The following is a 22,765-nucleotide window of genomic DNA, read 5'->3' as shown; positions in this document are numbered from 1 at the left end:
AACCCTAATTTACAGCCTGGTTTGATTTAGCTCTCTGTTGAGGAGCATGTAATTGAGAGAGCACTGCAATTGTGATGATTACTGCAACTCTCCCTCTGTTTAAATGCCTTAGTGTAGTCACGGGATAGAAGTAAAGTAATCTGAAAAAAAAAAAAAGTGCAGAAATGTAACAGACAACTGTCTGTTGTGTATCTGCATATCTTTTTAATGTGTGTAGCTTCCTTTGTATGTTGCCCAAATTGAAATTCCAAATTATGCTTTTACACCCACCATATGTATATGTAAACAAGTTTGTCAGACTCCTGTTAAGTTTGTGTTAATCAGTGTTAAGTATCACCACTTTCTTAAGTTTGACTGTAGATACAACATTCAGAATTTCAAGAATTTTCCTCTTTATTGTTCATTTTAATTTGTTATTTTATCTTCCCATTTAACCTGCTGATCTCGCCTGTCTAGTCCCTACTACATACTGTAGTTATTTGTTCATTCTAAACTCCAGAACTCTTACTAATTAATCAGATTTTGTAGTGAGGGATGCCGTGTTGAATATTTTGATGTCATAACAGTTTTTCATTTGGACTCTTTTAGTATCATTAATTTCATTTCACCCTCCTCCCATGGATAGCCACAGATAAACAATGCCATGTTACACTACACTCTTCTCCTCTTATAGTTAGAGCTTCAGGATTGTATATTTTTAATAGTAAATTTATCATATCCCATTTGGAATTTTTCTCTGTCACTGATTTCAATGCATTTCTTCATTTCTCATGCTTTCCTCGTAGACACACACAAGTTGATAAACAATATCATACAGTTAAAGTTCTCCTCCCCCTATCCTGTGAATGATTCATCTGTCAAAGTCTCAGAACTAAGTTTTTGTAAATATGTAATCACAAAATCGTTGATATTGTGATAGAAAACTGTCTGAAATTACTGTCTAGTGTTTTGGTGTGTTTGTTTGTGTGTGTGTGTGTGTGTGTGTGTGTGTGTGTGTGTGTGTGTGTGTGTGTGTGTGTTACTTTTGTGTTTCTATGATACAAATTGTTTTTACAGTTTAGTTTGTGGCAGTGTGGATGGAGATTTCACAACTCTCTTTAAACGAGTGGAAAATGTAAATAAAAAAAACGGACCCTTTGAATTCCTTCTGTGTGTTGGAAATTTTTTTGGGCAATCAGCTGACTCATGGCAGCCATACAAAGCAGGAATGTTGAAAGGTAAGCAGAGTCTCTAAGTATGGATGTTGGTACTGTTAAAACATTTAGTTTACTAATGCTTATCAGGTTGTGGAAATATTTACTGTATGTGTAATGGATCATAGAACTTCAGACATTTCATAGCTGTGCTCTCTTGTCCTTTCCTAATAAAGAAAACTGCTATTGCTAAACAGTATTGTGATTGTGGTTGCCTTTTAAGGGCACTCAGCAGCAAAATCGTTAGTGCTTGAAGAATTGGAGAATAGAATCAGTATAATAAGTCTCAAGAGACAGGGGAACAAAGAAAAACACAAGCAGAAGTGCAATGCAGAACAACAGGCATTGAAAGGTAGATTAGCTTGACAAAGTTCTTCAAAATAGTAGGAAATTTTGCTAAGCATTATGACTGTTCATAACTGTGATTCTTGTAACAGTTTTGGTATAAGTAAAATAGAAGCAGCATCCAGTGAATAGCTGTTTTAAGTTAATTGATTGGACATGTAACCCATGCCCTAGTCCATCCAAAATGTGTTTGATGGCTCCAAGGAGAGATTTTTTGCCAAATTGCCCATCAAATCCATTTTGTTTTCTGCAAACCATGATGCAATGAAGCTTCATTTATGAAAAAGACCATTATCATGCTGATTTGGGCGGGGCTAAACCCAAATGATTGCCACATTTTAGGAAGCATGATTTCTCCAAAATGTTTCCATAGGCATCTATCTTCATATTGCCACTAAACAAAACTAAAGGCATGAAGCCATACCAGAAACCATTGAACTTGACCATCACTCTGAGCCCAGCTCTGAAGTACTATGGAAGTCCTTTACAATAGATGATAAGGAGATATGAAGATGGTTCATACGATAATCTTTAGAATTAACATATCCTCTTAAAATAATTTTTCTGATATATCTGACCAATAAACAGGTTTAATGGTTCTCTAATGTTTTTCACTTCACATTAATTGGCAAACACTGAATCTGAGCACAAATAATGCCTGTGAAATCTGCCTGACATAAGCGTGAACTTATGGGCCTCTGCCTTAGTGCCTTGGCTGAACCCAGTCAGTTCCCTCTTTGTAACAAAAGAGACATATATAATATTGTCTGAAATTATGTACCTTAGATATACATGCTGAGGAAATAGTTTCAAAACAGATTTTTTCCTGAGTAACAGTGCACGTGAAGACCGGTGTCATCACCTGCGCCTGGTTGTGGCGGGGTGTTGGCTAAGTGAGCCAAGCATTGGCATTCACTGGCGAAATGCTGGAGTGAAAACATTGCGAGTGCAGGGAGTGTTTGTTTTGAAACATCGTTGAGAAATCGGAGCGGCCAAAATGCAGCGTCTCTTGGAGCAGTGGTGTTCGATAAAATGTTGTGTAAAATTAAACAAGACCTGTATGGAAATGATTCAAGGGGCCTATAAAGAATATGCCATGTCATGTGCCATGGTTTTCATGTGGCACAAGAGATTCAAAGATGGCTGTGAAGACTTGGAGGACAATGAATGCTCTGGAAGATCTTCTATGAGTAAAACTGGTGAAAATCTGGCCGAAGTGTGTCAAGTTTTAAACAGTGATGGACGTCTCAGCATCAGAATGATGGCAGATGAAGTGGGTTTGAATCACTAAACTGTGTTTCAGCTAGTGGCAGAAGATCTGACGATGAGAAAAGTGTGTGAAAAACTTGTTCCTAAAGTGCTCTCTGGTGAACAGAGGGAGCAGTGCCTGGCTGTTTTGCAGGAAATACTTCAATGTTTACAAACTGAGCCTAATTTTTGGGACAGAGTGGTCAATGGTGATGAGACCTGGGTCTTCGTATACAAGCCAGAGTTGAAGAGGCAAAGCTTGGAGTGGCACATCTCCGCTACACCAAAGATGAAGAAAGCCTGCAGGAGCAAGTCATGTGTGAAAAGCATGCTCATTGTTTCCTTTGACACAAAAGGAATGATACACAAAGAGTTTGTGCCTGCCGGACAGACTGTCAATGGTCGGTATTATACTCGAGTAGTCCTCCGTTTGTGGGATCGAGTCCGCCTGGAGAAGAAAGACGACTGGGTGCTCCACCATGACAATGGGACCGTTCACACCTGCTTCGCCGTCACGTAAGTTTTGACCCAGTTCAATGTGGCAACACTGCCGCAGCCTCCCTATAGCCCCGACCTCGCCCCCAGTGACTTCTTTTTGTTTCCCTGGATGAAGAGAGACCCGAAACGGAAGCAGTTTGATAGCATCGCAGTGGTCCAAAAGGCTTCGACAAGGGTTTTGAACAGCATTCTGGTTAAGGAATTCTAGGGAGTTTACTAGCAGTGGAAATCTTGTTGGGAGTGGTGTGTGCATTTTCAAGACACCTAGTTTGAAGAATTTTAGTCTGATATAAGAAAGTATTCAATAAATTTTGTATTCTGAGACCAGTCTTTAAACTTTATTTACACACCCTGTATAACCTAAATGGCAATTTCAATGAAGAAAACTAACAAATTATGGGACAGAAACGCTGGCCAGTAATTAACTTCAGGAGTCTAAAAAGTTCATATATATATGTACAAATAGAATGTGTAAGTATGTTGTTACGATGATAGGACATGTGGTTGGCTGTAGCCGTGCTCCAGGAACCATCCCGGTGTTTGCCTGAAATGATTTAGGAAATCTGGGTAAAGCTAAATCGGGGTGGCAGATAGAGCTAATTCAATCCTCCTGAATATGAGGACAGTGTCTTAACAGCTGTACTACCTCATTTGGTTTGTTCCTATTAAACAGTGACATTTTGATCACACATAATTTGCACCAAGGATATTATAATATAAAACATAATTTTGCACTGCACCACTGCACATGGTATCTACATATACATCCATAATCTGTGAACCACTGTGAAGTGCATGGCAGAGAGTGCATCCATTTGTCCCGGTTATTAGCATTTTTTCCCATTCCATTCATGTGTGGAGTCTTCATGATGTCAACGGCCTTGCTGCTGTGGTAACACTGGTTTACGTCACATCACCGTAGTTAAGCACTGCTTGGCTAGCACTTGGATGGGTCACCATGCGGGTCTGCCGAGTGCTGCTGGCAAGAGGAGTGCACTCAGCCCTTGTAAGGCCTAGTTGAGGAGCTACTTGACTGAGATGTAGCAGTGCTGGTCACAAAAACTGACAATGGGCGGGAGAGCAGTGTGCTGTCCACATGCCCCTCCATAATTGCTGCATCTGGTGACACCCAAGGGCTGAGGATGACATGGTGGCCGGTCAGTAACGTAGGGCCTTCATGGCCTGTTTGGATGGTGTATGTTTTTTTTTTTTTTTTGTCCTCACGATCAATATGTGAGTGATATAGAGGGTGTTGTAGTATATTTGTAGAATCATCGTTCAAAATATGTTTTTGAGACTTTATTAGTAGACTTTTTCAGGAGAGTTTATGTCTATCTTCAAGAGTCTGCCAGTTTACTTTCTTCAGAATTGCTGTAACATTCTCCCACGTGTTGAACAAACATGTAAACATTTCTGCTGCTCTTCTCTGTATACATTCAATATCCCCTGTTGGTCTTATTTGCCACGGATCCCACACACTTCAGCAGAATTCTCGAATGGATGACATGAGTAATTTGTAAGCAATCTTCTTTGTGGACTGATTGCACTTCCGCAGTACTCTACCAATAAACCGAAGTCTACCGTCTGCTTTACCCACAATCATTCCATTTCATATCCCTACGAAATTTTATACTCAGGTGTTTGTGTTAGTTGGCTGATTCCAGCTGTGGCTCATTGATATTATAGTCATAAGATACCACATATTTTCATTTTGTGGAGTGCACAATTTTATGTTTATGAACATTTAAAACAAGGTGCCAGTCTTTGCACTGCTTTGAAATCTTGTCAAGATCAGACTGAATATTTATACAGCTTCTTTCAAACAGTACTTCATTATAGTTAACTGCATCATCTGCAAAAAGACCAAAATTACAATTAATATTGTCCACGAGGTCATTAATGTACAACATGAACGGCAAGAGTCCCAACTCACTTCCCTGGGACATACCCTGATTTACTTCTGCATCTGACAATGACTCTCCATCGAAGATAACATGCTATGTCCTGCCCACCCAGAAGTCTTCAATCCAGTCACATAGTTCACTTGATACCCCATATGCCTGAACTTTTGGCAACAAGCACTGGTGTGGTACTGAGTCAAATGCTTTTTGAAAATCAAGAAATACTGCATCTACTTGAGTGCCTCGATCCAAAGCTTTCTGTATGTTTCAGAATCCATGCTGGTTGGCATGGAGGAGATCATTCTGTTGAAGATGCCTCATTATGTTTGAGCTCAGAATATGTTTTAAGATGCTACTACAAATCAATGTCAAGGATATTAGAAGGTAGTTTTGTAGATCACTTCTACAATACTAACTTTCTTGTAGATGGGTGTTACCTGTACTTCTTCGAACTACTGGGAACAGTTTTTTGTTTTAGGGATCTGTGATAACTTTTAGTTGGAAGAAAGGCTAACTCAGCACAGATTTAATAAATAATCTGTTAAGGATTTCATTGGGCCCTGCAGCTTTGTTCAGTTTTAACGATTTCAGTGGTAGGAGCAATGCTTATGGATTTTCCTGTGTAAAAGAATATTTGAAAACAGAGTTAAGCATTTCAGCTAATACTTTGTTACCGTCAATTTCAGTTTGCTAGGGACTGGACACTAACTTTGGTGCACTGTAGATCTCTGCATATTTGCTTGTGAAAGCATTACATCATAATTATGTTTTGCGGTGACCCCTTTTCTATGTCATTCAGACAATTTTTAATTGTGAAGTGTGTGCTTTTTTAAATTATGTTTTAGCTGTCTTTTTAAATATGTGGATTTTAGTAATGTTTTTTGTCTTCTTGGGCAATTTATTACACAATTTTATTCTCTGATATAAAATGCTGTTTTGAATTTTTGATTTATTTTCCCTTGTTAAATGTTGAGTCCTAACTGGCTCCTGTCCCATGATTGTGTATAGAAGTATTAGTGAAATACTTACTAATGTTTGCCCTGACATACACAACTGAATGGCACACACACACACACACACACACACACACACACACACACACACACACACACACACACACACACCAAAAGGCACACATGCCCTGTAGGGCCTCAGGCATTTGAGTGGTCTTCTTTACCCTTAAATTATTCAGTTTTTTGAATAGTTCTTTGCAGTGAGCCTGACTGCTACTTATAATTATTATTCTTATGATCCTTTCTGCAGTTTAAAAATTGTGTAATTGTGTCCATGTTTTTTGCCTTTGATCCCCAGGAAAGAATTTAACAGCTAAGAATTGAATGTATGTATGAATAGTAAGTCGCCACAAGACATGGGTTGTTGTTTGTTTTCTTTACAGTTACTGTTAATTGATTACATACTGTTCAATAATAAACATGCCTTGAGATTTCATTTGCCTCCTCTATTAGGAGTTCTGGTCTTTTATCAGTGACTAGGATGTTGCTGTCATCAACAAAGAGAGCTTTTTCATCAGGTTATATGCTCTCTGGAAAGTCATTGCTGTACAGTGTGTAACTAAATTCCCTTTACAGTTTTTGAGGACAGGTTACTTAACACCAAAACAAGAAAAAAATTCTAGTAAACAAAGGCTCTCAAATGGATGCCTTAAGAGCTGTGGGTACTTGCTCATCTTTGATTCTGTGAAATACATCTCTTCTACTGCAAGCTCTTTGCTTTTCATATTTTGAGGGGAGATAGTATGCACCAAAACAAGAAAAAATGTCCAGTGGACAAGGGCTCTAAAGTGCTTAATTTAAGAGCTATGCACACTTGCTCATCTTCACTACTGTGAAACACGTCTCTTCTATTGAAGAAGTGCTCATAGCTCTTCAGGTAAGCATTTTAAAGCCCAAGTTTACTGGTCAATTTTTTTCTTGCTTTGGTCCATGCTACCTACTCCAAAATTTGGAAATCAAAGAGCTTGCAGCAGAAGAAATGTTTCACAGTATCGAAGGTTAGTGCTCATAGCTCTCAAGGGATGTATTTAGAGCCCATGTTTGGTAGACTCTTTTTCTTGTTTTGGTGTAAGGAACCTGTCCTCAAATTCTGTAAAGGGAATGTAGTTACACCATGCATATTAAGAACAGATTCTGATGCAATAGACTAACCTGAGGCACACCTACATTTATATATTTCTTATCTGATAATTTTTGTACTAAAAATTTTATCATCAACAGGCAGATGAACAATCTCTGCCTTTTACGTCCTGCTTTCCAGGTAAGACTGGAACCACTTATTTGCCGTTATTCTTACACCTTGTGCTTCTTGTTTATTCAGTAGCATTTTATGGTCAGCAATGCCAAAAGTCTTGGACAGGTCTGAGAATATACCTGTGCCATAGTCATCCTTGTCAAGAGCTTCAAATACCACTTTTGTGAACTCTGTAATAGCTGATATTGTACTTCTGCCACTGTGGAACCCAACTGTTCTTCATTAAACAGGTTGTTTTTATTCATGTAACTCATTACTCTGTTTTTGATGATTGATCCAGTTATTTTTTAGAATGCTGACAGTAGTGAAACTGCCTGCAGTTTTCTGTATTCTCCTTGTTCATTTAATTAGTAAGGGCACAACTTGGGCATGCCTGTTGTGCCTTGGAAAAATACAGAAACAAAAGAACTGATTAGATAATTATATGTTATGTTTGTTAATGGAATTTGTATGCTGTCTATGTGCATCTTCAGAACAGAGACCAAAATCTCATCTATGCCTGCTGACCTCTTATATTTTCAATCTCTGTATTGCCTTCCTGACTTCAAGACCTGTTGTGGGGATCATCATCATTCTTTCTGCTGTGTAATTCATTGTGAAGGCTACATGTCTCGAAGGCAAATTATGGTGTACAACTTCTTCACAATACTATTTAAAAAATTTGTCACTTCATGAGGTTTTTCTATTACTCTGTACCAATCTTTGATTTGTGCGCTCTTATAAGTGTTTGTGCATTTTTCAACTCCATGGTCTATGACTAAGATGAAATATGTGGGTCAGTTCCTCTCCGAAATTGTGTAGACTTCATGATTTTCAGTGTTGTGATACCTCGATTTGGGAATGCTCTGCTCATGCTTTTTGTTCAGCAGTCCCAAAATGTTATAAATTGTTGGGCCCAGCTGATGTAACAGTTTTTAATTTCTAGACACTTTTCATTCAGTTTATTTCCTCAGCCCTCTTCAATAAAGGAAATGTGCACTTATGAAATATTAGACCAGGTGTGTTAGTGGACTGAGGATTGTGTAGCAAACATAACTCATTACATCATTGTCTTTGAGGAGACATCATCAAAGGTGAGAATTTGTTGTGACTTACGAGAATGTGATAGCACCATTACTGTTTGCACAATAAAGGGTTATTCTAAATGATGGACCCATTTTCAAAAATTTGTATGTATTCAAGTACAAATCCAAAATGAACGAGCTTTATACCAATGAAAAGAGGAAATTTCAAAGTTTTTGGCTGGCGGTGGCAGGCAGGCAGGCGGGCGGTGATGGTTTCAGAAGTGGTTGGTAGAGTTCGCACGGCAATAGGGCCGTCATTCCATTTCACTGTCAGTTGTGAGTGTGATGGCGACTGTGGAGCACGAGGTTTTCTGCATTCACGAAAAGTGAGTCGCAAATTGCAATGCAGCGGGCATTTTCTACCAAATTTGGAGTTCAACCACCAACTCGCAAAAGCAGTAGCTGTTGGTTTAAGCAATTTAAACAGACTGGGAGTGTTTGCAAAGGAAAAAGTACAGGCTGACTGCATGTGTTAGAGGACGGATTTGAGAAAGTTTTGTGCGCAGTCCCAATAAGTCTACCAACAGAGCCAGTCTAGAACTTGGATACCCCAACCAACTGTATGGAAAGTTCTGAGACGGCGTTTACTGTGCAAGCCCTATTGATTACAACTTGTGCAGGCACTCAACACCAATGACAAAGAGAAGCATCTCACATTTTGTGTTTATGTGCTAGCAAAGATGGAGGATGAAGCTTTTGTACAGTGTGTAATTTTTAGTGATGAAGCGACATTCCGCCTTAGTGGAAAAGTCAACAGACACAATTTTTGCATATGGGGTTTGGAAAATCCACATTCACCATTGCAACATGAAAGAGACTCACTGAAGACCAATGTGTTCTGTGCCATATCCCATACAAAGGTTTATGGATCATTTTTCTTTGCAGAAAGAACTGTAATGGGAATCACGTACCTGGACATGTTGGAACAATAGCTGTTCCCTCAAATTGTGGAAGGTTCCCAGGACTTAATTTTCCAACAGGATGGAGCTCCACCCCATTGGCACCGTGATGTACAAGGCTTTTTGAATTACTTCCTTCCTCAGCGCTGGATCGGTCGCAGGGGACTTGAGGACCTGGCTATCCAGTTCCAGCCATGGAGATCTCCTGATCTCACACCCTGCGACTATTTCTTATGGGGTTATGTGAAGGAAGCTGTTTACGTCCTGCCTCTACCACTCACTCTGAATGATCTGCGGAACTGGATCACTGCTGCCATGTGCACAGTAATAGCAGGTTGCTTTCGCATGTGGGATGAGTTTGGCTGTTGTGTCGATGTTTGCTGTACAGCCAACGGTGGCCACATTGAACATTTATAACATTCATCACATTTCTAATTATTAAATAATGATTAAAAACTAATTAATTACAAATTATTTCAAATTATTAAATTGATATCAAACATTATGAAAAGAAAACTTTGAAACTTCCTCTTTTCATTGATATAAAGCTTGTTCATTTTGGATTTGTACTTGAATAAATACGAAGTTTTGAAAATGGGTCCATCATGTAGAATAGCCTTGTATTATTATTATTATTATTATTATTATTATTATTGTTGTTGTTGTTACTGTTAGTTTGTTACACAAACTGTAGATTTGTCAACTACGCCTAATGAATCAGAGTTGTTTTCCTTCTTTACATGCTGTTTGTTTGTGGTAGGACCATTACTGTTTGCACTGTATTATTATTTTTATTATTATTGGTGAATTCTCACCAGAAATGGAATACATTAAGCAAATAACTCAATCAGTTCTTCTTTGAGTTCTTCTTGTTCTTCCAATAGAGTTTCATTCTTTCCGAAAAGACTTGTTTACGCCAATCTGACCACTTTGGTCATTACTGCTTTTCTTTTGGTTGCTGGGATAAAACTTCATTTGTCTACTTTGTGTCTGATGGTGTCTCTTTCTAGAATGTTGGCTGGTCTTATGTTTGCATTATTTAGGTCCTTTCGAATTTCATCTAACCAAGGTGTGGAATTCTTAAGTGATGTTACATAATCTATTATTCTCTTCATCAATCAGTTTTCTGGTAGTCGGCTGAGATGACCAGAGAATTTCATTTGCCTATCCCTAATATTAATTTTGATGTTTGAAAACATTTCTGTTGTTTTAATTGATTGTTAATTGATTCTAGCCTATAACCGTCTTGGGTATGTCTTCCCCGTAGAATTTTCCTGATGATCTTTCTCTCTTCTTTTTTGATGTCTTCAAGTTGTTGTTTTCTGTTAAGAGTTAGTGTTTCACTTGCGTAGAGGATTGCTGATTTTGTGAGAGTATCTTAGTGTCGAATTTTTGCCCCTCTTGACTTTTTTGTTGTTGTCTTTTTTAACTTTTTGAAGGCGATGTTGCTGCGAGAGTTTTTCAATATATGTCAGTTTGATGAATTCTCCAAGGTATTTAAAGTATGGGACCCTATTAATTTTACCATATTTTGTTTTCAAGCTTGCAATTTCTGTTTTTGAACAAAAGAATTCAGTTTTCTCAAAAGAAATTTGTAAACCTACTTTTTCTGCACATCCTTTGAGTATTTCCAGCTGTTTGATTGCAGACTGCTCATTCTCTGTTAGTATTGCCAGGTCATCCGCAAATGCAAGATATGGTATGTAGAGGTTGCTTTTGGCAATGCCCAGTCAGCTTGGCTCCCAAACCCCACATTTCTTGAGTTCTTTCTCCCATCATTCCATGACTTTGTGTAGAACTACTTTGAGCAGAACAGGAAAGAGTCCATCACCTTGTCTCACACCTGTTTTAATGTAAAGGGTTCTGAGATCTCCACCACAATTTTTACTTTAGATTACATGCCAATTAGTGTTTATTTTATGATTTCTCATGTTTTAGGATCTAATTCCCTCTCTTCTAAAATTTGGAATAGTGAGGACCTGTCTATTGAATCATATGCTTTTTTGAAATCTACGAATGTGCATACTACAGGTTTTTGTCTGAAAGCTCACATTTTGAGTATGGTTTCAAGGTTGAAAATTTTCTCTGGACAAGATGTGTTCAGTCTGAATCCTGCTTAACATTCTGCTACTTTGGGCTCTAATTGCTGTTGTGTTCTATTCAAGAGACAACCCGATAAAATTTTGTAGGCATCTGGTAATAGAAAGATCCTCCTATAGTTGTTTACATCTGATTTATTATCTTTTTTATGTAGTGGATGAATCAGAGCAATCTTCCAGTCATACGGGATTTTTTCGGTTTGCCAGATTCTCTCTCTCTCTCTCTCTCTCTCTCTCTCCTCTCTGTCTCTCTCTCTCTCCTTATCTCCCTATCTCTTTTTCTCACTCATTTTCTAACTTAAAAAAAAAAAAAATAAATAGCAAGTCCATATCACAAAGTTAAGCCGACCTCAGGGAAGATCAGTTTGGATTCCTTAGAAATATGGGAACACGTGAGGCAATACTGACCCTACGACTTATTTTAGAAGCTAGATTAAGAAAAGACAAACCTATGTTGCTAGCATTTGTAGACTTAGAGAAAGCTTTTGACAATGTTGACTGAAATACTCTCTTTCAAATTCTGAAGGTGGCAGGTGTAAAATACAGGGAGCAAAAGGCTATTTACAATTTGTACAGAATCCAGATGGCAGTTATAAGAGTCGAGGGACATGAAAGGGAAGCAGTGGTTGGGAAGGGAATGAGACAGGGTTGTAGCCTCTCCCCAATGTTGTTCAATCTGTATATTGAGCAAGCAGTAAAAGAAACAAAAGAAAAATTCGGAGTAGGTATTAAAATCCACGGAGAAGAAATAAAAACTTTAAGGTTCGCCGATGACATTGTAATTCTGTCAGAGACAGCAAAGGACTTGGAAGAGCAGTTGAATGGTATGGACAGTGTCTTAAAAGGAGGATATAAGATGAACATCAACAAAAGCAAAACGAGGATAATGGAATGTAGTCGAATTAAGTCGGGTGATGCTGAGGGAATTAGATTAGGAAATGAGACGCTTAAAGTAGTAAGGGAGTTTTGCTATTTGGGGAGCAAAATAACTGATGATAGTCGAAGTAGAGAGGATGTAAAATATAGACTGGCAATGGGAAGGAAAGCGTTTCTGAAGAAGAGAAATTTCTTAACTTCAAGTATAGATTTAAGTGCCAGGAAGTCGTTTCTGAAAGTATTTGTATGGAGTGTAGCCATGTATTGAAGTGAAACATGGATGATAAATAGTTTGGACACAAAGAGAATAGAAGCCTTCGAAATGTGGTGCTACAGAAGAATGCTGAAGTTTAGATGGGTAGATCACATAACTAATGAGGAGGTACTGAATAGAATTGGGGAGAAGAGGAGTTTGTGGCACAACTTGACTAGAAGAAGGGATCGGTTGGTAGGACATGTTCTGAGGCATCAAGGGATCACCAATTTAGTATTTGAGGGCAGGGTGGAGGGTAAAAACCGAGAGGGAGACCAAGAGATGAATACACTAAGCAGATTCAGAAGGACGTAGGCTGCAGTACGTACTGGGAGATGAACAAGCTTGCACAGGATAGAGTAGCATGGAGAGCTGCATCAAACCAGTCTCAGGACTGAAGACCACAACAACAACAACAATCACGAAGTTAATTAATTTTCACTTACAACAAAGTTTCATCAAGTGCTGGAGTACAGATTTGTTTAAGGGTTTGCGATCTTTCTCATTATGGCTCATTCATTTTGCTCTCAGGGTGGGATATTATTTCACTATGGTTTGGTTATTTTGTATATGTGCTCCTGCATTTGGTCAAATCTTGATGAAAATTGCATGAGGTAACTTCACCATGAGCTGTCAACTTGCAACATTCATACAAAAACATGAGCAATAAATTAAGTAAGAACCTCATGAAACTGAAACTGTTTTAAAGCACTTGTTTCTATGAGAAAACATAAGTCAATACCCTTAATCATTTTTTACCAACTGCAACTGGAATCGAGAGGGATTCAGGAGACAGCAGTCTGTGATTCAAACATAGTAATTCTATTACATACATATATCATTTCTTGCTAATAGCAGACAATAGTCTGTTGAACATGTCTCTGAGAAACTGTTTACACACTCATAAAGCATTCTAACTGGGAATCTTTATGGTGCATTGATTACAGCGTCTCACAGGACATATTTTAAAAGCCATAATACTCTCAATAGCACAGTACTAAAATACTGTCTTGGAAGTGATCTTTGTCGACAGTCAGTTCAGTTCAACAATGTGCCTAGCATGTTACAGTACACTCCCATGGAACTTCTTGCATGTTGTTCATGGTATTGTACTACTTTATGTTCATGATTTAACTCTCATACATCATACTCAAGATTCATACGTTCACGCCATCAAGTCACCAGCTGTGGGTAAGTGAATATTCACAATTAACTGGTTTGTTCAACTAACAGGTCGTCCATAACTGAATCACTCTGTTACTGTATAAATGTGAATATGGTTACCTTTGCACAATTAAGTCAGTATGATTTACATCGTGTCCTCACTGTACTACATTTCACATTGCTGCCACATCTCACACAAATTCACTCTGTACATATGAATCAGCAGTACCAAATATAACCAGCATAACAATAAAATCTCCATTTACTGTCAAATAACAAATGAAAAACCCGTGCTTCTGGTATTATAATCATGCTCATGCCTGATATCTGTCTATGTGCACATATTTTTTTTTTTCAAGTGGTTCAGGCATTGACAGATTACACCATATTATTACTTATCTCCATGGATAACCATCAGTAATTGCACCAAATTCATTAGGTCTGAAAATTGTGGAACATCAAACTGACAACCACGAGGGAAAGTTGCCAAAACAGACTTGGGAACTCGTAGGAAATTGACTCTACCTAGTCCAGTGTAAACTGAATAACTATGATCATTCAAAATCAAGTTTCATATCATATTGGTGAGAATTGTTTTTACAAGAGTTCTATACCTAACGTGTCAATAAACCCATGTTGATAATATTGTTATCTCCCACACGAACAAACAACACAACTTAGTTTTTCTGCAAGTGCAGTTCATGTATCTTGCAGTTAATGTAATATATCTCTTTAACACCCATGGGAAAAAAATATCCCTTTCTCTAGCATTGACAGATTCTAAACTACATATTTATACCTCTTGACTAATATCGTTTGCAAAGTAAGTAAGAGTTGACTGCCGCTGTTTCTATTTACATAAATCATAAACTACTATCATATGCAAAGAAAGTTAAATAATATTCCACAGTACATCCTCACAGAAATGGTTTGGAAGAAACTGTGATGAAATTATTTCATTAACACACATGTGCTGTTATGACATTTACATATTAAAATACCCACATATGTAATACTCATACCCATAGTCCACTGGAGTATTCAATCAGAGGCTATGTAAATCTACTTCTTACTTTGAATTAAAGTTCACACTAATACGTATACACCACAGTGTCAGTCTTTATGTGTCAACAGATGTTTGCTGCTAACTATTGATATATACACTTCTTTAAATCCTGATGAGGGTAGAGTCCCTTTATCTTGTTGCTCCCAGGATAAGAAAGTAATTTTTGGATCCTTGTGATCACAAATGAACTCGTATACAACAGTTACCAGTTCCTATTTTTTGTAGGTAATAGTGTTGGTTTAGGGATGATCCATAATTAGAACTGTGTCACCATCGGTAATCTTTTGTGGTCTAGATAATTTCTTGTCAAAATACTTTTTTCTTATATTTGCTTTGTCTGTCAAAGTAATTCCCGCTTCTTGAACCTTCTCTTACCAAGAATCTGTGTTCATAGAATCTGATGGGGTAAATTTACCCACACATTCTTTTCTTTTTTCCTTACTATTAACTTTGTCGGTGTACAATTAGTAGACATGTGTTGAAGGTTATTTATAATCTCTTCAAACGGTTTCACATAATAGAGTAAGGTCATCTGCTTGATGTGACAGTATGCCTTTATGAATTTAGTTACTTCCTGAACATCCATTCAGCACAGTATGCTTCCAGGTGGTATTTTGATATGGGTATGTGCTTAATCTGTTGATGTTTTAGAAAATTCCTGCCATGGAAACTAGTGAAATTTTTGGCTTTATCAGGCAGTAGAGCAAGTGATTTTCGTACTTTAGGGATATAATCATGCAGTAGCTACCTGAATATAGGTGAACTTGTAGCATTTTTATGGGATACTGTACTGTATAATGTGTAAACAAATCATAAAAAGCTACAAGGTACTTGGCAACTGAACATGCTGTTGGGACTGGGCCACAGTCGCCCACTGGTAATGTCTGAAATGACTTTACAGGTAGTATGGTGTGCAACTTGGCTTTACAACACATGTCTTTTGTCTTTTGGCAAATAGTGCAAGTTTTCGGTAATTTTTGCACTTTCCTGAGCATGTATAACAAATGACAATTACTACAGATTTTCTAGGTACATTTTATGATACCAAAGTTTCCCTATGCATGATGGGTATACCAAATTAATTTATTTCCATAATCTGTATGGATGAAAACACCAATGATTAGATTCTGGAGTACAGTAATAGAGTAAATCTCCAGTTACTATTGTATAGCGCTTAGTAAGCCTTTGATTTTGGTTTTGCTGCAATTGCCGTGTAACATGATTTCATTAAAAATCTGCATATTGCAACATTGGCGTATTTCTGGATAAATCTAAATAATATTCCCTATAGACTTAGTCTCTAATTAGTAAAACCTTAAAATCTGAAGATTGATCATTCATGTCTGAGTTTTCGTGTATACCTTTAAGGAGGTGAGGTAAAGCATCAGCTAGTGCATTGCCTTTGAGATGAATAACATCAAAGCTACACTTCTAGAGTACTAGAGACCATCTACCAAGTAGTGTGTATAATAATTTGCAACTTAATAGAAAGCTTGGTGCCTGGTGTGGGTTCCAGCAAGGTAATAATGGAACTTTTGGAATGTGGACACAATTGCAAGCACTTCTAACTCGGTGGTTGAATAAGCCTTTTCACACTTGGACAGGATCGGGGTCTCGGAAAGCAGCTGACATGTCTGGGTAGTATAGCATCTTGGAGTAAACAGTGCTTGTTTAATATTTTCAAATATCAGATAGCAATTGTGTGACCAGTGCCACTGCACATTTTACTGCACATTTTTTGTGATAAGCTTAAAAGCCATTCCCACTTAACAACTGCAAGACTGATGAAGCGTTCAGTTACTTGCTTGTACAAGAACCAGGAAAATTGGCTATTGCATCAGTTTTGCACCATCAGGCAGTATAACATGGGATATAGTTAGATGATCTAGGAATTTAATTTTCTTGTGTCCAAACTTAGATTTCTGCAGGCTGGCAGGTGCATTAGCTTGCAAGAATTTTTTTAACACCTTCTGTATAATGTCAGTGTGATGTGACCAAGGTTGTGTTGCTGTTAGCAAATCATCCATGAACAATGCCACCAAGTCTTGGATCTCAGGTCAGTAGAGACAGTCAGGTGCTGTTACGAATATGCCTGAGCATACATTAAAACCAAAAGTCAATGCTTGGTAACTCCTCCTGGCACATAGAAACAATGTATACTTAGACGATTTCATTGCCAGGGCAATCTGCCAATATGAAGATGGAGGTCAATACATGTTAGGTATTTTACTTCATGTAACTTCTAGATTAAATCATCTATGTTCTCCAGTCTCATTAATCTGATCTATATCTCTTGTATCTGAAACTTATCTGACATTTCCACAGCCACTGCAAGAAATGGACTACAGTATGGTTTGCCTGATGCTATGTTCCATTCAAGCATTTTCCTGATCTCTTTGACTATAGCAGGTCTCTTGGACCATGAAATGGAATATAAACTTTTGCAGAATATTTTGTGTGCATGACATTTTAGTCCACTGCAGAGTGAAAATTTCATTCTCGAAATGTACCCCAGGCTGTGGCTAAGCCCTTTCTCCACACTATCTTCCAAGAGCGCTATCTTATGTGTTTTGTAGAAGAACTTCTGTGAAGTTTGGAAGGTAGGAGGTGAGCTATTGTGGAAGGAAAGCTATGAGGATGGGTCGAGAGTGATGCTCAGTCAGTAGAGCACTTGCCCGCAAAAGTCAAAAGTCCCAAGTTCGAGTCTCGGTCTGACACACAGTTTTAATCTGCCAGGAAGTTTCATATCAGTGCATACTCCACTGCAGAATGAAAATTTCAGTCTGAACCTGGACATTCTCAATACCACACCTATGATACATGGCTTCTTGCTCTGGCAAAAGCGCTTTCCAGTGTGTGGTCTGTGTGGCATACTGATCACAGTGTGCCATACTTTAGTAGACTGTATTTTATTTTCAGACATGAGGGTAGCAGGTAATTTAACGACAGATTTTCCCTCTATTTTAATTAACAATGATATGCATGTACCATCACTTCCGTGCAATATTTGACTTGCTTCATGTTTTTTAGGGAGAAGTTTGATGTGTTGTCAGGGTGTCTGGGCCATCTATGTTTGTTGTAAATGGTCAGCCAGCCATATAGTTCTTTGTAATTGTTTTTGGTTTCCTCTTGCATTGCTTGTGTTTTAATTTACATTTGTGGAACATATGACCATATTTGTGCTATCTTAGTGGATGTGGGCTTGTGTGTGTGTGTGTGTGTGTGTGTGTGTGTGTGTGTGTGTGTGTGTGTGTGAGTGAGAGAGAGAGAGAGAGAGAGAGAGAGAGAGAGAGAGAGAGAGAGAGAGAGAGAGAGACCTGAATGAGGTTGGGAGGGAGGGAATGAGCCCATCCTCCATTTCTGCATCATTATATTATAAGTCAGGCTGAGTGTGGGCAGGAAAAGTGAAGTCCCCTAAGTCCCCTCCCCCCCAGATATTGTCCTCAGTTGTGGCTGGATGTAGGTGACCCAGTATTGTTTCTTCATGATTAATAAAAGTGTCCAGTTCTTTACTTTACTGCTCCTGTATTGTTATAGACTGATTTCCCTGTCTCTTATTGTTATTTCTGGTTGGTAAAGTTCACATTTATCTCCTGTTCATTATTGTGTGTTAATTCCCTGTTCCGTAGGTTTTTTATATCTGGGTTGCATTGGTCACAGGGATTGATTGCTGTTGGGCTTTTTATATAGCGTCAATTAGCACATTGACTTTGAAACTTATGTTTCGTGTGAGTTGACTGGATAAAACAGTTCAATTATCTCTCTACATTTATCCCATTGTGCTTTACCTAGCAGGATGCATCAGTCTGTGATCTGGTGATTATGTGAATTGCATAGTGGTCATTGAGCATTGTATTTAGTTTTACTTCCCATGTTTGTTATAGTTATGTCTGTATTACTATGAAACCTTGTTCTCCCATTATATGTTGCCAGTTGTTTCTCTTCATTCACAGTGAATAGGATTCGTTTATCTAGTAATGTGTTTGTCTTTGTCTTGTGGCCTTTGCTGTCAGTTATATTAGAATGCTAGGATACAGAATGTGCTTTAATATCTGCCTTTATGATTAGATTTTTCCTCAGGATTATAAGGTTACGTACCTTTTCATGTCAGCATAGGGTTTATTTTTCTGAGTATTGTGCCTTTAGAACTTCAGTCACTTGTTAACCATGTTTTAGCTCTACAGTAGCAAGGTGTTGCTTGCATAACTAGGATTTTTATCACAGTTACTTTCGGCTTAGTTATTATGAAAGCTTCTGTGGGTTTCCTATGTCATGGTGTTATTCTCATGTCTGGTGTGAAATATGTCAGGCAACCTTCCGGAGAATGAGGTTCGTGGAGGGCCGCCACTCCTGCATATAGCTCCATCATAAGTTTAATAATTTCTGCATTCACTGCTATGCTTGTATGGGCATTTAGTTGTAAGATTTTTACAGCTGTTTACTATAAACATAACAGTTTTTCCTAGTTTTTCTTGGATCAAAGCACACACAGCCATATACCCTTACTAAATATTTGTAGATTTTTATCTAAATTTGGCCTTTCGGACCTTCTGGTGTATACTCTTAGTAGCAAAACACACAATTCCCCTGTAGTGGTTGAAAGAAATTTATCATTCAGTATGTTTGTTCAGTCAGTGGGAAGTAGGTTGATTCACCCTCTGAATGAGTGAATCATATGATAAATCTCTGTTGTGCTTGTAACGTGTCCCCACACTGATTTGCTGAATCATAGATTTGTATCTGTTTCTGTATAGTCCAGTGCAATGCCTGGGTTTAGAGTATGCATGTTTGACTATGGGTTGTGTTTCGTATCTGAGACTGATGATTTTGTGTCATGCACGGAAGTGTTTTGTGATTTTTGTGTGAGAGCATGCGAGGGCTGAGATACAAGCACTGCTTTGTTGTGTACTATATATCTTTGTGTTTGTTGTGTTTTACTGATGCACAGTTTGTCTTTTTGTGGCTCTTTTGCTTGCAGCCTGAGCAGACTAATTCAGTCCCTTTATAATTATGAAAAGGATAGATTGCTACTCACCTTAAAGATGACACATTGAGTTGCAGATAGGTGCAACGAAAAGATTCTTACACATTTAGCTTTTGGTCAAAGCTTTCTTCAGAAAAGAAAGGAAAACAAGCATATGTTCATCCAAGCAGGCACACCTCAGGCACTCATGACCTTTCTCTCTGGCTGTGACCGTGGCTGGATATAGTGGTCATCTGTGCCTGAGGTGTGCCTGTTTGTGTGAATGTGTATTGGAATGTGTTGTGGGAACCTGGCATACAGCTAGGAGTGTTTGTTTTTTCATTGGTTCTTCACACATAATGTGTGGCAGCTCAAGCATAATGTAAGAAGCGTTAAGCATTTTGCACATGATACACATATTTACCAATGATGTGCTAGCTGTATTTAACCCATTGATAATTTTCTGCATGATCCAACACTGAATGTGCCACTGCTAGATTCAGAGCAATACTTGCTTGATACAATCTTCTAGAGTGCCCCACCATATCAAGAGATGTATACTCCACTACTTTCTTGAGCAATAATGCTTGCCACAGTCATGGCATCTGATAAGCCACATGTTGGGCCAAATGGCAAACACATGAGAGAGCTCAGCTTTTGACAGGGAACAGATGCTGTGATCCAGGGGTTCGTGAGCTGGGCATTGGAACGGTTGCCATTACTCTGTAACTATAAACTTTGTTTATGCTTCAGCACCTAGCAATGTGACATTGGAATGTTGTGTATAACAGTTACTGGGGAATGAAGGCTTTCACGACTGGGTGACATGGCTGTTGATATACTTTCCGGGATGTGAGGTCGTGGTCCAAGAACTTTTCTGCTCCTTACGTTTCGTCCAGCGCAGTCCTGGACGAAACGTAAGGAGCAGAGAAGTTCTTGGACCACGACCTCACATCCCGGAAAGTATATCAACAGCCAGTTACTGGGGATTTCAGCATAACTACCTATATTACAAGAACAGAAGAAACATCAATAACCTTAATATTAAGGCACACTATGTACGGATGTTAGGATGGTTGTTGAAGCAAAACTGTAGGAGCTGCTGTTCAAATTCCTGTCGCTGTTTGAATTGTTGATCCAGTAGTGACTGCCATAGTTTGAGAAATGGTTCAAGTTCTGTATACTCACATTAGGATTGTAGTCCACATTACCACTTCTGTATCCTGTGACACAATTCTTTATTTTCATAGTACAACAAATAGGATCATTGCATGGTTTCCCAAACTGATAAGTGGGATGGCCAAATTGTCATGAAGTGAATGAGGCAGTATCAGTTCTATCATAAACGTATATAGGCAGACAAAGGTTGGAGTAATTACGATATTTATACAGGTTCAGTGACAATCTGGTAATTAGTTCACCATTTGAAGAGACAAGTGGGACGTTATGTAGATCCATATGACAGTGTGTGGCACTGTTCAAGCTCGGTCCTGGCTGGTTTGTGGAACCTGTGGGCCGACTTAAGAAGAGCAAATATGGGACACCAGATCAACCCATCTGTTTCTGTATGAGCACCACACAGCATTCAGAGCATATAGTAAGCAGTACCTGGTGCTGGCTAGGACGAATGCTATCAGTGTCCATTTTGGAGTCATGCTTTATCTCTAAGTGAGACACAAGACTATCTTACTTAGTTTCTATTCCCTTCAACGAGTTATGTTTGTGCCTATGGGTTACTGATCAGTGTACACAGTTTACTGTGGAAGAATATGTTTGCATTAACTAGCCTCCAGCTTATGGTCTTTCATTTTGATAAATTGCCTCCCATCTTAATCTGACCAAGACTCTTGAAGGTGTTGGCATTTCACAACACTTACGAAGTCCATGTAGCTGCCTCGTCATGGAACTTGGGCAACTAGTAACAGCTAGGTAGGTTTCTAGTATAGGAAGCTGGCAGTGCTATCAGTACTCTGTTGCTGTAAGTTCTGGTCATACTTCAGGGCTCACTCTTGGTAGTGGGACACTGAGTGATTAAAGTAACTGTGACTGTGGCTGAATGTGTAGACGGTGAGGATGGTAGAATCTTCATCTACTCTGCAAACCACAGTGAGGTGCATAGCAAAGGGTACATCCCCATTGTACCAGTTATTAGGTTTTCTTCCTGTTCTATTCACATAAAGAGTATGGGAAGAAAGATTGTTGGGATGCTTCTCTGCAAGCAGTAATTAGCCCAATCTTATCTTCACAGTCCCTATGTGAGAGATATTTCTAAAGTAATCATTTGAAGCTGGTTCTTGAAATTGTGTTAATAGACTTTCTTGGGATAGTTAACATCTTTCTTCAAGTGTCTTCCAGTTCAGTTCCTTCAGTATCTCTGTGACACTCTACCACAGATTAAACAGATCTGTGACTGTTCGTGCTGCCCTTTTCTGTATATGTTCCATATCCTCTGTTAGTCCTATCTGGTATAGATCCCACACACTTGAGCAATATCCTAGAACTGGTTACACAAATGATTTGTAAGTGATCTCCTTTGTAGGTTGATTGCACTTCCCAAGTATTCTACTAATAAACCACCTGCTTTACCCACAACTGAACTCATATGATCATTCCATTTCATATTCCTACAGAGTGCTACACTCAGGTATTTGTATGAGTTGGCTGATTCCAACAATGACTAATATAGTCATAGGATGCTACATTTTTTTGTTTTGTCAAGTGCAAAATTTTACATTTCTGAACATTTAAAATGAGCTGCCAATCTATGCAGCACTTTGAAATCTTATCAAGGCCTGACAGAACATTTATACAACTTCTTTCAGAGAGTACTTCATTCTAGATAACTGCATCATCTACAAAAAGCCCGATTTTCCTATTAATATTGTTTGCAAGGTCATTAACATATGACATGAACAGCAACACACTTCC

At 38.4% G+C, this 22,765-nt stretch overlaps 1 protein-coding gene across 2 annotated transcripts in view; it reads left to right on the top strand.

The window, feature by feature from the left end:
- The window catches only part of LOC126485150 (CWF19-like protein 1), a 150,628-nt gene that overhangs the window by 6,546 nt on the left and 121,317 nt on the right, over window positions 1–22,765 (top strand). For both annotated transcript variants that reach the window (XM_050108818.1, XM_050108817.1), the window contains exon 2: window positions 1,057–1,217. In XM_050108818.1, coding sequence (XP_049964775.1) covers window positions 1,057–1,217 — 161 coding nt within the window. The remainder of the gene's footprint in view (window positions 1–1,056; window positions 1,218–22,765) is intronic.

Source organism: Schistocerca serialis, chromosome 6, assembly GCF_023864345.2.
Source record: "Schistocerca serialis cubense isolate TAMUIC-IGC-003099 chromosome 6, iqSchSeri2.2, whole genome shotgun sequence".
NCBI lineage: Eukaryota > Metazoa > Arthropoda > Insecta > Orthoptera > Acrididae > Schistocerca > Schistocerca serialis.
The sequence above is the reverse complement of the archived record's forward strand: the minus strand, read 5'-3'. Positions and strand labels throughout refer to the sequence as shown.